Source organism: Polistes dominula, unplaced genomic scaffold (assembly GCF_049000335.1).
Source record: "Polistes dominula isolate Pdom_NZ unplaced genomic scaffold, Pdom_raw_medaka contig_49, whole genome shotgun sequence".
Taxonomy (NCBI): domain Eukaryota; kingdom Metazoa; phylum Arthropoda; class Insecta; order Hymenoptera; family Vespidae; genus Polistes; species Polistes dominula.
The window spans coordinates 6,277,084-6,294,721 of NW_028300914.1; the positions used below are offsets into that span (position 1 = coordinate 6,277,084).

The window sequence follows — 17,638 nt, forward strand, 5'->3', positions numbered from 1 at the left end:
ATGGATAGAACGAGATTATGACTTGCTTTTTTTTCTATTAAAATATTTTTTTTTTTTATAAACAAATGAGAGATATTGTTATACCTTTTTTGCAATTTATTTTTTATTTCAAATTTAAATGTTTATTATTATTTGAGAAATTACGTTTTATAATGTCGTGCTTAAACTCGTCACATTAAGTTTTCAATTGGATTTTTTGTTTATTCGCTTCAGATAGAATCATGTAAAACGGATAAACAAATTGTAACTGTTTTTTCTTTTATTTTTATTGAAATATTTATTTTATAAACAAATGAAAGATATTTTGTTAAATCTTTTACAATTCATTCATTTCTGATTTAAACGTTTATAATTATTTTAAAAATTGCATATTATAATGCCGAGTCTCGACATTAAAATTCGTGATATAGGAGTATAGTAAGGATTAATTTTAAATAAAAAATATGATTTGCATAAAACATATAAATATTAAAAGATAATAGTTTATTCTAACCTAACGTAAAATGATTTATAAGCAAAAATAATTTTACTTATGTCAGAAAGATCAATGCAATTCGATTATTCGTTCAAATCATTTGCTTGGAATGATCAAAAACCATATTCCAATGGGTGTAATTCTTTGGAATGAGATCGCAGGCCGAATGATAATGAATATTAACAGCATAATAAGAGAAGTGGGCCGAAACGTGGGTTGCACTGATATTATCGAGACAGATAAACTATAAATGATACATAAATGCATTAATCGATTAGAACCTTTCTAAAAGAATACATTTCTGGAAAAATCATTATTTTCACTTATTTTACTTAATTAACATTCTCAAGTTAGACAGAGAAAATATTCTGATCGATCGTTACTCGCATTCAATGATTGTCCGTATTTGTCGATGATGACGATGACAATGACGATGATGATGATTAGATCAATGCACGTATGTATATACTTACTAACTTGTATCTTTCTCTTATACACGTGGTTTTCTAACTACGACTAATATTTATATTTCTTGCATTTATCATTAAAGATTTTACGTTCTTGATAGTCTAGATTCGCGCCAGTAAAATAACATAGTCGTCGTCGTCGTCTTCGTTGTATGTAATTGTCGTCATCGTCGACGGAGGCTGACGATTATTAATCCGTCTAGTGATGAGAGAGGTAAGAGGAGAACGAACGTAAACGTTTGCTTTTAAAACGGATCAAAGAAAGCGACATAGTAATAGTTAACTCCGATATAAATCTTAAATATTTTGAAAATTATAGAAAAATCTATATTTACAATTTTCTAACCATTGTAATAATGTTCAAATTGATAAGAATGTAGGGTAAACCGATTAGTAATGTATTCATACGTTATTGAAATAACTTGAGTATGCTTTAACGAGAAAGCAATACATAAAAGGTATTAGAAGTATTGGTGCATAGTTAGCTGATTGCATAACTTCTGTAATTGCGAAACTCGAGTTATTTGTTTTCTAACTAAAGATGAGTAAAACTATGCTAATTTTTCAGTTAGAAAATTTAGAGCAATTTAGAAACTCATATTATTATTATTATTATTATTATTAATATTATTATTATTATTATCATCATTATCTATTGTATTAGAATTGATTTTATTGTATTGTCAATGTATTCATAGATTCTTAATTCGAATAAGTCAACGATTTTAGAATGAATTAATTTGAGTAACTGAAAAAGAAGATGAATGTTCCTGCTATCCAATTAAAAGAGGAGTTTATTAACATCCGTTTATATAAATGATATTGTCTATATATACTATATATATCTGGTAATTGGCAATTATCTTGTCCAACGAGTAGAAGAACTTCCGACCGATTAAATCCTATTTGTTTTTATCTACCTCAGAGATTCGTTAACTTAACCAGCCGAAAATTTGGTTATTTAGTTCAAAGAATTTTTAATTATAAAGAAAAATCTTGTTTTCAAGAGTTCTACGATTCTTTCTTATTCTTTATTGCGAAACTAACTCTTCGGCAAAAGCGACGATGTTTTAGCAAAATGGATTTCAAGCACAACAACCATAATTGGATTTTCCGTATTACCTTCGATGGAAAATACTATATAGTAAATAGCATTCTCTATTTTATGTGTCACGTGTTCCTTTAAGACATACGCCATTTTCTAGGAGATAGAAAATATTTTTATGAACAATCTTACGATTACAGTTAATATTATCAACTGGTCGAAAAATAATTTCAGTTATTAAACAAAAAAAAATGTTTTTATATTATTGTATTATTATATTTCTTAATATGAAACGTACGCACATGTACCTATGTATTAATAAGTATGATATTTGAAAGTCCAAAATTTCACGCCTACCACAACATCATTAGCAGTAATGAATTAAGCGGTTACGTAAGGCCTCGGAATATCAAAAGGCCCCGAATGATGGTTCCCGTGGTATTAAAGTTTTGTTTCATTAGAGTTTGATGGAAAATGATATTTTTTCAAAATACATTGAATTAATATTTTACGGTATGAAATTTTTTATTATCTTTCTTTTTTGTTAATAACTTAATAAAAATTTGTTAAAAATTCTTTTTTCTAATTCAAATTTGGGAGTAGCAAAATTTTGATTGCTCAGGGCCTCAACTTGATTTGATTCGCCACTGATGATTATTAGTAGATTTTTAGTCGAGTTCAAATTAACAAATAAATATATATGTATATATTCGCGGCGTATTCGATTAACACCTTAAGATGTTTTTTCGTTTAAAACTTCGATCATCAAATTTACATATCGTTCCTCTTTCTCTTCTGACGAATATACGTAAATAAATGACGTTCAGTGGCTCTCATGATTAGAGTAGTTGTTCACTTTTGAATTTTGATGCTGATGGAAATACTCGGCTACGTCATCGACGTTGGATGAACGTAATCGCCTTGAAATATGTTTTATACTAGAGTGTATGTTAGTCAATTCTCCGCCCCCCCTTTCCGTTCCTCACTTTGGTCTGTTACCTATATTTCTTTCTTTTTTCTTCTTATATTTTTGCTATATTATATTCTGTTCTCGTAACGTAAGATCGATAATTTATCGCTGTTATCATACGAATGGGATTATCGCAGCGATACTAGGTGATATGAAAATATGAAAAAAAAAGAAGGGATTTGTACGGGAAGGGTTAAAAGACATACGTTTTCTTCAGATAGTTCACAGTTTCTTCCTATTGTTGAATGTCGATCTTTTGACACGTAAATTTCCGTATATAAGTTTTATTGTTCTCATTGTTTCTCGTATCTCGCCTAGTGATATTTGTTATCCGAATGGACTCGTTGTTCGGGTTAAAGGTGAGTCCTAACTCGTAGAAATGGTTTTCATGATTTTATTGTCATTTTTACTTGATACTTGCCTTTCGTTTATAATCGTTGTTTAATATTTTTAATTTCGATTGATATTATTTAGAAAGATTGTAAATGCGTTGAATATAACATGATCGCGTATATAGTTTATCGAGGAAAGAAATAAACAAAAAGGGGGTGAGAAAGAAGAAAAAGAAAGAAGAAGAAGAAGAAGAAGAAGAAGAAGAAGAAGAAGAAGAAGAAGAAGAAGAAGAAGAAGAAATAATAAAAGAAGAAGTAGAGGAGGAAGAGGAGGAGGTGGAGAGAAAAAGAGAAGGGTAAGAGGGGATTATTCGTACGTACGTGCACAGATGTGCAGACCAGATCTGCCTTTCGAGGAACGTTAAATGCGTTTCGCATTGAAAATACTAATGACTCGATGACTATGCACCACCGATATACCAGTATACACGTATATATATATTTTACTCCTGGTTTAAACGATTGTGGTAGCCAATAAATAATATCAGTATTTGCATTACTTTTATACTCAAATAGAATAGAATAGAATTCTATTGGGGTTTTCTTATGCATAAAAAAATGCTAAACGAGGAATTAAAAAAGTGAATTAGAATGTATATTTTTATTGGTACGTCAATCAAACTAGACATAAATGTCTATAAAATAGAACAGAAAGTAAAGAAAGGGAGAGCAAACATATTTCCATGGATATACGATATATAGGGTGTTCTAGTTTTCCTTTTTTTCCGTCAAATGTTACCCTCATATTTTACAAGTTAAAATAAAACAAAAATGTTATACGCACATAAGCATTTAAAACATGCTTTATTCTAAAGTTCTAATGAAAAATACGTAATGATTAAGAACCGGTGTTTCGTTAAGAGTTAAGACAACAAATTTGCAATGTATTTAAAGAAATGAAGGAAAATGAATATGAAATTAGTAATGCAATAGAATTCTATTTTCCATAAATGTCAATTCTGCATTAATAACAACGAGTAGCATTTTAAAATGGAATTATAAATGATTTCAACCAGTTTAATATAATAATTTTTATATATTATTATATTATATAATAATAATTTTTTTTTTTTAATACTTTGTTCATGTTAATCTTAAGCGTAAGGTTTTTACATTTTTTACAATCTAGTATTGTTATTGAGTGTGTATGTATTATTTAATATGATTTGCGGTATATAGGTTCTTGTTTCATACGTATTCTTATTCTAATAACACTGGCTAATTAACATTTCATATTTTTATGAAAAACTTTTAAATAAACTATTTAAGAATCAATTATGTCTACATGACATTTTAATCTTCTTTTTGTTTGTATAATGTATTAGTAATATTTGGGCGTAAAAAAAAAAACAGGGACACTTTATATATCTATCGACTATATAAATTTTATTTGAAAATAAGCTTTGTTTTAAAGCGACATCCATCTCTTTGAAGTGTTTTTTAAATAGATAAGAGAAAGATAATATATATATACACTTCATATCTTTAGTAAACATGCGAACGTTTAGGATCTCTTCCGTTTAAAAAGATTCTCCTCGTGATCTGTTACTCTGTCATCGTCGAAATAGAATTTACGAGCGCGTAGGCGTGTTGTATGCGTTTTTCTTGTTCTTTTTTTTTATGATTCGTTCACATCAGATTATGTATGTATTATCTAATGTGAATTCACGAATCACAATCGAGGACTATATCGTTGGTCAGTCGGTCCTTAAACTCTGTTAAAGGAATACGTGTCTTTCTTTTCTATACATATGTATTATATGTACGTTATGTATGATATGTACCTACACATATAAAATACATATGTATGTGTGAACGTGCACATAACGTGCATGGGCGAATAAGAGAGCCCGATAGGTGGGCTTACGTGAGTTCTTATACCCGTTCCTTTGTCTACCGGGTGTCAAGCTTTTTTTTTATTTAATTATGATCATGTGTAAGGATTGAATCAGGAATAAAAATAGTCAACAAAATTTTTTAATAGATTGTACTAGTTTTTTTCGTTCTATCAATTGTATAGGTTTTTTCTTAATATTAATTAAAGAATTTTATAAAACAAATTATTATGTGTGCTCTATTTAAAAAATTACGTTTAAAAAAAATGTAAGAAATCTCTAACTTGGATTTGTATATATAATACTAGAATGCTTTGGCCACGTGTTGCTGTGGCTTTGTTGTAAAATGTTGATTCAATATAATTTTAAACTATTTAGTAAATTATAACAACACACAAAATAATACCACAATTACAAAGGAATAGATAAAATAATAATACAACACCATATAAAATTGTAATACAACGCCATCTACTGAGAACTTACAGTACCTAAGAACTTAGATAACCTTATAATAATAGATCCTTAAATTAGAAATTAAAAAATACAAATAATCGTGATAAAAGAACTATCCTATATTCTAAGTTGAAAAAAATCACACAAAATAAAAAAATTTCATTAACTATAAGATCGATTCAATAGTTTCGAAGTTCATCGGAAATCAACGATGTGACACTAAATTTTTATATATAAAGATATATGAATACAAACCCAATTTATATTATTTTTTATTATACATTATTTTATTAATATATATATACAATATATATTAGTATTATTATTATTATTTTTTTTATTATTATTATTATTATAATAAGAATATATATTATTTTATATTATATATATAATGTATTAACAATGTTATTTGAAGACAAAAGTTGGAATCACCCTTTACATTAGTTCACCTACACATGAAAATACACGTGTACGAGAGAAGAAAGAGAGAAAGAGCTAAAACGTCTCTATGTTTCTCTTTCTTTCTTTAAGTTACTTTGACGCCCACGCGATATACGCCTTCGTTCGTATTTCATTGCATCAGGCCCAGTATTACAGGCCCAATAAAGAAACACTCGGACACGTATACGATTGTATAGGTAGTATTGTACATATAACTTTCTTTACGATGGTCACGTACTTACATACACAAATGCACACAAAACATAACGAAAAAGAGTTACCTTCTCGTATGTCGGTGATAATATAAGAAAGAAAGTTTCGCGTCGATCATTCGATTACGTTTCTTACGTTGTTCCTCTTGTGTTGTTTTATTTTTTTTTTTTCGAAAAAGAAAAGTTTCCAACGTTTTGCACATTAATTACATCAACTATTCGCGAGAATCCCCGATTCGATTAATTATCGATTCCTCGACGCGGGGAGAAAGTGAAACGAGCTAACCGTGGAATGTAATAATTTAGTTAAGTTCGATGTTGGAATTCGATATTAATCGATTTCTTTCGGATGAGAGCATGTGAAATTTTAGAAACTTAATTGAAAAGATCATTAGGAAGATTTAGGATAATTTTTTTTAAACGTTTCAAGTAAGAGCCTCCTTGCATGATTACAATTTTTTTTTTCGTTTTCATTATCCTTAATTTCGCAAATATTTCTATAGAGTAAAAATGAGATTGTGAAATCCTTTTTTTTTAATCGACGGCAAAAGAGAGAATATTTCCTGTTTAACTTCGGTTCAAAAATAATAAAAAAAGAAAAAAAAATGAAAAGGGTAGATCGGTAGTGTCTGTAGCGAAGAACGACTAAAATACCTTATGATTTTTACTGTCATCCGGTTTGGCGTGATATTTTTGGTCCTTTATAACTATCTAATCTCCGTGAGAAAATCAACCTACAGGAATTGATTGCACTTTCTCTTCGTTTGTCTTTATTTCATTTAATTCTTTTTATCTCCCAATTTGGATTTCTGAATATCTCCGTCTGTTTGTTCCGTTTTGAGCAATTGTAAGATTTATTCAATGATCTGTTATTTAATAAGAAGATTTAATAAGAAAGAAAAAACTCAAAATGATGATTTTAAGCTTTAACTCGAGTGTTTCTCTTTTATCTTTCTCATCCCTCTCTGGATTCTACTCTTCCTATTTATACATCAGAAGTGGCTCGTTACTTTCTCCAAGTATCGCAGTTATAATACACGAAAAAAGGGGTTCAAAAATTCTGAGCTTAACGCGCAAGATGGATTGAAATGGTTTTAGCTTTATGGTTTTCCATACTGTGTTAGGTTCAACATTTTTAAGCCCTCTTCGTGTTAGATGCAGAACTTTTCATCCATTCTCGTATGTTAGATTCAAGACTTTTCAATTTCACCTGTGTATATTTTTTCTATAATTTATCGTTCTTTAATTAAAATGTAAAAAATTTATTATTCCATCAACCAAAACGAATTGGTATATGAGAATGTATGGGAAATTTTTTCCTTCGTTTTCTTGGAAACTGATAAACTTCTAAAATTTTTTAGAATTTAATAAAAAAATCAATATCTTGCCAATTTGATTTTACTCCTTGTTATAAATAAAATGTTCTGGTAGGTGGTAAAAGTCGAAGAATTTTACGAATTTCTGATATGAAAAAAAAAGAACAATTATAAATGTGTTAATTAAAACCTATTAAGAGATAGACCTATTTTTTAGCGATTCTTATCACGAAATTTAGACGTAACATATGACTCTAACAATAAGCTGATCTCTGTATATACCGTGTACGTTTACGATTATGCGCGTATGTGCGTGTAATATCTCTATTGTTTACGAGTCATTGTGAACGAACGTGTTGAGATCTGTAATCGTCCGCGTATTATAAAAAACGGAGAGAAAACAATACGCGTCCGATGTTTTCTTATTGTTTCTTTTTCTTCTTTCGCTCATTTAACTAATAGTTTGAAAAATTGGTTCTTGAAGGACAGAAATCTTTATCGTAAACACGATGTCCTTTATCAAGGATATGATTATGCAAGAATCGGGGACGGATTTAAGGAAGGCCTTCACAATTTTTTGTTTTATTTTTAATTCTCCATAAATTTTATATTTTCTTAGATAGTTTTTTACAAATCGTTATAAAAATATAAAATTCGGGAATATTAATAATAACGCGGAATTTTGAAGTTGATAATAATCAAATTAAGCTTTTATATATATATATGCAGGGTGATTCTTGTAACAGGGACAAGTAATAACTTTTTTTAAGTAACAATAGAAAAAAATCATAAAGGAAAAAGTTATATGGCACAACAAATGTCAACTTTCTATGACCTTTTACCTCAGTAATGTATTTTATTAAAATAAATGTTCGAATGTTTCTCCATTTTATTCTAAACAATTAGATGCGCACATTCTATTGCGCTTATTTACATTTTTTAATTGATTTGAATTGATATTGGAACAATATATTGTTATACGCTTCTTATATAACTTCAAATATCTCGTAAACTATTGAAATTTCGATGACCTTCACTTAATACTTTTTAACGCAGAATAAAAAAAGGAATCGAATAATGTAAAAAAAAATATAAAGTTCCATTTAAAACAAAAGTGCAACTGCATCTAGCGGATGCATCGATGCATTTTCAAAAAAAGTAAGGTCATAGAAAGTTGACATTTGTTGTGCCATATAACTTTTTCCTTTATGATCTTTTTCTATTATTACTTAAGGCCGGCCATACATGTAAACGCCTAAATTTTGACCGTTTTTCAGAGGCTTATTTAAAATGGAAGGAATAAATGAATCGTTTTGAAACTTAGCATGTTTATTCATTACATATTAAAATATAAGAATCTGATTTTCTTTTTTTTCAAAATGGCCGCCCTAGTAACTAATCTCCTGAGGCCTTCGCGGCGAAACGCATCAATCATGGTGATTTTTAGTTTTAGTTACAGCAATCTAAAATTTAAAAAAAGGGTCGGAGCATGTTCATAAAACATGTATCTTCTAGTTGAACTAAGGAAGAACTAAAAAGTAAAAAAATCGTAAATTGGCACGACTCAGACAAAAAAGTCTGATTTTTAACCCTTTTTTAACGGTTTTTGAGTCAAAAATGGCAATTTTTGAAAATTTTTGTGGCATTTTTGAAGTTCAACTAGAAGCTAATACTATAAAGAAAATGTGTGCTAAATTTCATAAGAATCGGTTGAAACCTTTTTGAGTTATCTTTCACCACAGTTTAAAAAAAGTGGTTTCGAGTAAAACGCGTTCAAAGTTTAGCTTTCGCGTCTAGCGCCGAGTTGAGGCGGAACACTTAAATGAATTTTTAATCGATAAATAATGCGAATTTCATTCTATAAATCTACAGACATATTTTTAAGATGGTAAACTAACTATTTATGAAAGACAAAAAAATTCGATTTTTTTTTGTATTTTACATGTATCGCTGGACTTAAAAAAAGTTATTACCCGTCCCTATTAGAAGAATCACCCTGTATACTAGGGTGCTCCGGTCATGCGTTGCTGTGGTTTTGATATAAAACGTTGATTAATTATAATTCTAAATTATTTAATGCAATCAAATTAATATTCACTAATCATTTTTAGGAATTCGAATTAGGTATAAAACAACATAAAATTTTTTATTTTTATTTTTATATATCTCAAATTAGAGTAACATGAATTTTCTAACTTCAAGCCGCAAATGGACATTGTTTGACCTTGAAACTTATTAAATGAGAAGAAAGAAAATATTACTTATACGTTTTTAAATTTATTGTAATGTTTTCATTGAATGTTAAAATCAAGTAATGGCAGGCTTCAATTTCCAACTCATTTTGTTTTCCCGATGACCATAAATAAGTTTTAAGGTGTAACAATGTCCATTTGTGGCTTGGACTTAGAAAATCCATGTTTCTCTCTTGGGCAACTATATGTTGCATGTTCACGTGTGGGGAAACCATCGAAACTATTTGTGTTAACAAAAGACAGAATAACGAAAAATATTGTGCTCCGAATGTCGTTGGATTAAATTAAAATTAATAATTGTTATATATAACTTACAATGATAAAAATAGTCCTTAAAATTGCTAAAAGTCAAGGTTATTTACTTATTTTATAAAATTAAATTTTCATTAACTTACAACTTTGCAAATAATGCATGTAATATACAATACTCAAATAAACTATATTTAAATATGAGATAAGTAAAATGTAAAATTAAAAATTTTATGTTAATTTATGCCTCATCTAAATTCCCATAAATTATAAGTGAATATTAATTTGACTGCTTTGATAGTTTAGTATTATATTAAATCGACGTATTATAACAAAGCCACAGAACGCATGGTCGGAGGCACCTAATTTTGTAGTAAATTATAAAAACATACAAAATAATACCACAATTACAATTGAATACATAAAATAATAATACACGAAACCATATAAAAAGCAAGATTAGTTACGTCATATGTAAATCCGAAAGAAACTTGTAATCTGAACAAATTGAAATAATTGAATTGTAATACAGCGCCATCTTTTGAATATTTATAGAACCTAGAGACATAGATAACCTTAAAAATAATAAATCCTTAAATTAGCAATAAAAAATGAAAACTATACTATATTCTAAGTTGGACAAAATTACACATAATAAAAAAGAATTCATTAAGATCGATTGAGTAGTTTCGGTGTTCATCGTGGACATACAATGTGACATTGAATTTTTATACAAATATATAGATATACCTTATAAATAACAATTAATTCAAAATGATCATCATTCGAAGTTATGTCAAATAATTAAGAGAGGGCTACTATTTTTAGGGGAGGGTATTAATAAATAATAATTATTCAAAGATGATCATCATTCGAAATTATATGAAATAATTAAAAGATATTCACCACTTTCTAAGGGGAGGACTCTGGTTAGAGACATAAACATAAGCCACGTTTACGTTTGTTCGAACAACCATGAATGAAGCTTCGATCTTTATTTCGTTGAAGGATACCGATACGAAAGATACGAATCGCGTGGGCTCCTCTCTTCTTCGGTCGCGTTTCGAGGCTTCGTTTTCTGGAATTAGGCCATGGTTTCCAAGTCATCGACATTACTTTCCATTCGAGACGCCGCAATTCACTACTCTCCCTGCGTCCTACGATATATAAACTTATGTATATACGTAATTTATGTATTTATGTATTTACTTGTGCTACGTGAATTGCCTTAGAACCTACCCTTCGAGTACGAAGACTTCTTCAACGATTCAACGCCTTGGTACGTCGATCGAAAAACAATTTAAGAACTCTTATATTTCGTTTTTATGTATCTGTCTACTTAAATCGTAAAACTACGGTTACAGTTGATACATATTTTGTCCCATAATATTTTTATGATTTAGTCAGAATGATCAATGCATCAACGTTATGAAAGTTATTGGCCCATTTCAGTTGTTGCATTTAAAATTAGTTAACAATTAAAAAAGATCGAAAAAAATCGTGTGAACTGGACCAATTGTCGTATCGTTAATTGCATTTTTTTTCTCTTGTTCTAAACGATCTCATTTTTTATTAAAAAGAAATTATATTATTTTGTGTGTGTACCTAGGTAACGTAGAAGAGATTACTTTAAGATCGGATGGAAAAAGGAAAGGAAGCGTCTTTTACGTGCCTATCATAAATTTTGATCTATACATTAGGGATTACGCGATCTAAAAAAAAAAAAAACTAACATATTCGGCTCGCATCGGCGTCATGACTCGAATTTTAATTTTCCATGGGAAAAGATACACCTTCGAAGGTTTCAAATCTTTAGAAAGAAAGAAAGAAAAAAGAAACCAAAAAAACCCGTCTACGTAAACGAGGAAAAGTTGATCGATTTTGTTATCCAATGGAGGATACTTCCAGTATTTTTATTTTTTTTTTTATATTTTTAATATATATATTTTACACATTAAATTAATTTTTTCGTAAGTCAAATTGTAGGGCAAAAAGATTAATTTGACTTGCAAAAGGGTAAATTTGCTTTGCAAAAAGGTGGATTTGACTTGCAAAAGGTTGAATTTGACTTACAAAAGGGTATATTTGACTTGCAAAAAGGTAAATTTGACTTGAAAAAGGGTTAATTTAACTTGCAAAAGGGTTAATTTAACTTGCAAAAGGATGAATTTGACTTGCAAAAGACTGAATTTGACTTGTAAAAGTATAAATTCGACTTGAAAAATTTATGGTTTATTTATACCAATCTAATACCTAAGATTTTTATACTTGTTATATCTAAGACTATTGTTTAGCATTGATGATATTTTGATAATGATAATAAAGATGGTTTCTTATTTTATTCGTATTTTAAAAATCTAAGGTATCGTAACAACACAAGAAATAAAATCAAAATATTCATTTATATAAAGCGAAATAAATTCTGTTGTCGACAATTTTAAACGCATATGTAAAAATATTTGTGAGACAATTGTTAGGCAAATTTCACAAGTACTTTCTCTAGTAAAGGAACAATTAAAGATGAACAGTGAAGTTGAAGCTAGGGGTGGGGAATGTGGGGGGCGTACTGTCGTCAGACCAGAAATCCGGGATACCGAATTAGCAGCGATGAGACATAGGCAAATCGAAGAAAACGTTTCTGGGAGTGCAACGAAGAGCACCAGAGGAAGAAATCCCAAGAAAATGGATTCCTTTTGTTTTTCTTTCTAATTGAATCGAGCATTCGCGTTTATCTTTGGTCAACGTGATATGGAAATGATTTGTTCAACGATTTAGTTAAAAGCTTGTAGAAATAGCAAGCGAGTGAAAGCTAATCTTTTTTCTCTTACATACGACAATTAGTAACATTTGTTTATCCAATCACTTTCTTGGATTTCTATAAAGTATTAGAAATCGAATGAATAATATTATAAGCAAAAGACATTTCTTTACAACAAATTTATCTTAACATTGTTCTAATTTATTTTGTTTATTTTGCAGATAGAAAATGTGAACCAATTAAGAAGATATAAAAGAAAGATATCACGGAAATGGCGTTGACGATCGTACCCTCGGCCGGCGTTTTTAATGGAAACGGTGAGCCCCATCGATCGTGTATACCATGTACTACAGGAATATTTTTATTAAATTACATTGTAAATTTGAAATAATTATTGTAATATTTGCAAGTATAATGCAAAATTTCTAAATTTGTATTTACAGAAATCTATTAGAGAATTATTTATCCTATTAAATTGATATCAGTTGGATTACAGAAATACATTTAAATAATCACAATTGTTTTTAATCTCATAAAAGTAATTTGTACCTATATAAGATATAATAAAAATACAATTATTATTATTATAATATACTATTTTATAATTACTTTTGAAATGATTAAGATTCTGTTGGTATTCTGTTGATACCAATTTAGTTACCATTTATGATAAAAGTAAACTTTTTTTTATAATAAAAATACTCTTCAATAATAAAATTGATATTAATTAAAAAAATATAATAATTCTAAAATATACTTTTATATATAATAATTTAGTAATATTGTATTACAAGAAAATATTGATTGTTTTACAATTGACACTATTAGGGGTACGAATACTCCTAAGACTCACTGTATATACTCTATCTTATTTATTATCATAATTAGCGTAGAATCGTTTAGGATAAGTTTTGTATATTTTTCGCGATGGCAGAAACGAGACACGAGGGACACGTAAACGTGATCCCCGTATTCTCTCGGCTAACGAACTTTGCCAGATTATTATTACCATGGATCTGGATGTTGGCCAATGGTTACAACATATTTCGCTTTAGACTGACCGTCGGCCGTTAACCTCGAAGAAACTCCTCTCCTTTGACGTAAACATCGAGCTTAACCCTTTACAAAAGTTCATGTAAAAAGTTGAAAGTTATACATACTTATAAACGGTGTCAGATGTTTTTCTGTTCAAACGTTGTCAGCGTATTCTATGCATAAGAACAAGACAGTAATATTACATGAAAATAAATTGATAGGTCTTTATTAACAAATTATAACATAAATTGTAAAACTGTTTATATGTATCATTCGAAATGTTACCCGGTTATGCTAATACGATATTGGCACTGATTCAGTATGCTGTTTTTGACATGACAATTGTTTTTGTAGATTTCTATTAATTTCTACAACTACATCACTAATTCGTTTTCTACTATGACATGAAATGTATACGTAAATGAATAACATTTTGAACAGTACATTTAAATAGTTTTACAATTTATGTTATAGTTGCTTAGCCCTTTGCACTTCTTAATTTCATATTTAAACATTTTCAATGATTTTAAAAATTGTGTTGCATAATGTCAAGTCTAGCTCGACATTAAAGTTGATGCAAGAAGTGTGACGTTGAGTCATACTATACATATGAATAGTAAGAGTTAATAATCCTTTAAACGATCTATGTTTATACAATAATTTCGTTTTATTTTTGGACATAGAAATTTGTAATAACAATTGTACAAATTATTGTACACAGAAAATGTAGATAGAATTACATGTTCTATGTATGAAATCATATCATGAATTTGTACATGTTCCATAACGTTTTTACAGAAAACGTCAGACATCATGCATACCTGTAGTTAAAAAATATTATTTCATTCGGGCTGAAGAAATTCGTTAATGATTTTATGTTCGAGCATTTTTTTTTGACTTATCTTCCATACGAATAAAATCAGTTGATATTTTTAGTTGCAGGCACGCAGGCTTACGTTTCCGGCTCAAAATGTCTCTGTTGTCCATACGGTTATCACATAGATCTCGACTTCGTGCGATATTGCGAAGCAGTTGCAGCTGGAAGTACCGGAGACAGATCGAGCATCGAAAGACGAAAAAAACGAGAACGAAGAAGACAATGTCAATCGATGGAAGTTCTCTTAGGCCTGGTAATTCCAATAATTTATTTCAAAAGATCGATCGATATCTTTTATATCTTTTATATTTTATATATATATATATATATATATATATATATATATATATATATATATATATATATATATATAAGTACATTTTAAATTTATTTTAAATTTTAAAATATCAACCAATAAGACGTGTAACAAATGTACATTGACAACTATGTAATAATTATGTGTTAAAGATTTAGGTTTATAGTTATTAATAAATGCCGATTTAGAGCGTATGTATTAAAATAAACGATGAATAAGCGAGAGGCGAGTAAACTAACGATGACAAAAAGATGATGAGAGATGTAAAAGGAAAGAGAGAGAGAATAAGGGAAAAGGAGAAGGAGAGTTGAATTATTAAGGCTGAACGACACAACCAGGTCGTGTTCTATTTTCTTGTTTTTATTTGTTAACATTAGGTGAGTCCGGCTCTAGCGGGAATAGAGACCGAATCGCCAGAAATATCACGAGAATGTTCAACGGCAGCCACGTTGGCGTCGTCTAATACTACAACGAAGAACTCCGATGGTTCTAGCACAATACCAAGATCGAGTCATCATCGGCATCGTCAACGCAACCAAGATAACAGAAACGAGTCAACAAATTTAGATTTGAGCGATGTTGTAGGGGACTTTGAGGCCACCTTGAAACGTTCATCAGGATCAACGAGAATTCGAGAAGATCGTACCGAGATCGGTAAGAATTGATTTGATTTTTTAAACGATTTTTTTTTTTTTTTTAACTTTTATTTAATATCGCGTAATCGCAATTTTTAACATATTTAGCTTTTCTATGTACAGGGTGTCTAAAGTTGTTTTTCTTACACACGTTGCGAGCGTTATTCTACGCTCAAAAATAAGACAATATTGATCTACAAATATAATAAAATTGTTTAAATGTGCCTTTAAAGATGCCTATGTTGTGTTTATTATTTTGGCGTGATTGTCGCTTGTATCACTTGACTTCATCTCAAAAGATTTTTATTCCTAGAAGAAATTATATCAAGAAGTTGATATCTACATTTGAGATTATGGTAGAACGAGAATTAAGGATACAACTGTAGAAATTAATAAAAATGCATAAGAAATTCGTCATATCAGAAACAACATATTACAGCGGTGTCAAATTTGTATTCGCATAAGTGGGGCAACATTTTGAATAATACATTTAAATATTTGTACAATTTATATTATAATTTTTGATTGTAGAATAATGCTCATAATGTATCTACGAAAAAAACCTCAGACACTCTCTATATAATAACAAAATTAGAAAATTAGTTGGATTTGTTCGAATAAGGAAGGATGTCGTACCGAAAGAAAGTAGATCGATTCTTACGGTGAAAGAAGAGAAAAGAGAGTAAGAAAGAAAAAAGAGAAAGAGAGAGAGAGAGAGAAAAATAAGAGATTTAATAATTTCACGCATATTTGATTTCTTCGTTCTGAATCCTCTCTAGTCGTACGCGCCATCTTGAAATCTTAAAACAGCTCAAATAATTTGCTACATAAATAAAATAATATTTTAGTGAAAAATACATACCATTTCTAAGGATGTAATTTTGTAAAAAAAAAAGAAGAAAAAAGAAAAGATAAAATTCCTCGGTTGGAGTTATAATACATGCGATCGAATAAAATTCATGCGAATTTCACTCTCACAACGTTGTCGTTGAAAGGCAAGAATCGCAAATCACCGTTTTCTCACGAAGCTGTATAACGAAACCGAGTTCCTCTCCTTTGGTACGAAGAAAGAGAGGTAATTCGAATAGCTCCTTCTAACGTTTCCTCTTTTTTCACCTACCCCCTCTACTCCTCTCCATCCCCCGCCTGACTCTTTTTTCCTTTCAACATGCACAACTCTCCTCTTCTTCTTTCTTATCGCGTATCATCGGACAATGGAATTGCAGCGAGGATAGGAACGCTTTTAGATATTCGTGAGGCATCCAATTAAAACAGAGCTGTGAAACTTCCGTCGATTTAACGGTGCTTTCGCAAGGCAGATTGTTGGGAAATAAGAGTAGTCTAACTCTCTTTTTAACCTGACATTTTTCGAGCGAGTTTTTATTCTTTACAATCTGAAACTATTATTACAGTTCTAAGTTTTACTTTAGAAGATTATTAAATTATGATACCTATATTAATATAATTATTTATACTGTTTGTCTTTTTTAATTAACCCCTTTTGCACTCCTTAATTTCAGATTTAAACAAGAGAGTTTCTCTTTTAATTATTTTATTAATTACGTTGTATAATGTCGAATCTAGTTTGATTTTAAAGTATTTATTAGAAATTTAATGTCAAGTGTAATTCGACACAGAAATTGATAAGGGTTTATTTTTATTTAATTAAGGGTTTATTCTATTTAGTTAGAACTTAACTATTTAGTTAATATTCTATTTAGCTGATTTCTGAAGTTACTTATGTAGTTGTAGTTTCTATAGAATCCTAACCTTTTATTTTAACGAATTGTACTTTAAATTATTTTTTAAACCCCAAAGTATAAGAATATAAAGAAAATATCGATTTTTATGACCAGACAAATTTTAATACCCTTTTAAACCTTTGATCATGGTAGACTTTGAAATGT

General features: G+C 29.3%; 1 protein-coding gene across 2 annotated transcripts in view; it reads left to right on the plus strand.

The window, feature by feature from the left end:
* Kank (KN motif and ankyrin repeat domain-containing protein 2 kank) overlaps window positions 1-17,638 on the plus strand; it is a 38,662-nt gene that overhangs the window by 1,975 nt on the left and 19,049 nt on the right. For both annotated transcript variants that reach the window (XM_089169918.1, XM_015318152.2), the window contains exons 2-4: window positions 13,090-13,185; window positions 14,840-15,033; window positions 15,474-15,750. In XM_089169918.1, the coding sequence (XP_089026044.1) occupies window positions 13,140-13,185; window positions 14,840-15,033; window positions 15,474-15,750 (517 nt within the window). In that variant the 5' untranslated portion in view covers window positions 13,090-13,139. The remainder of the gene's footprint in view (window positions 1-13,089; window positions 13,186-14,839; window positions 15,034-15,473; window positions 15,751-17,638) is intronic.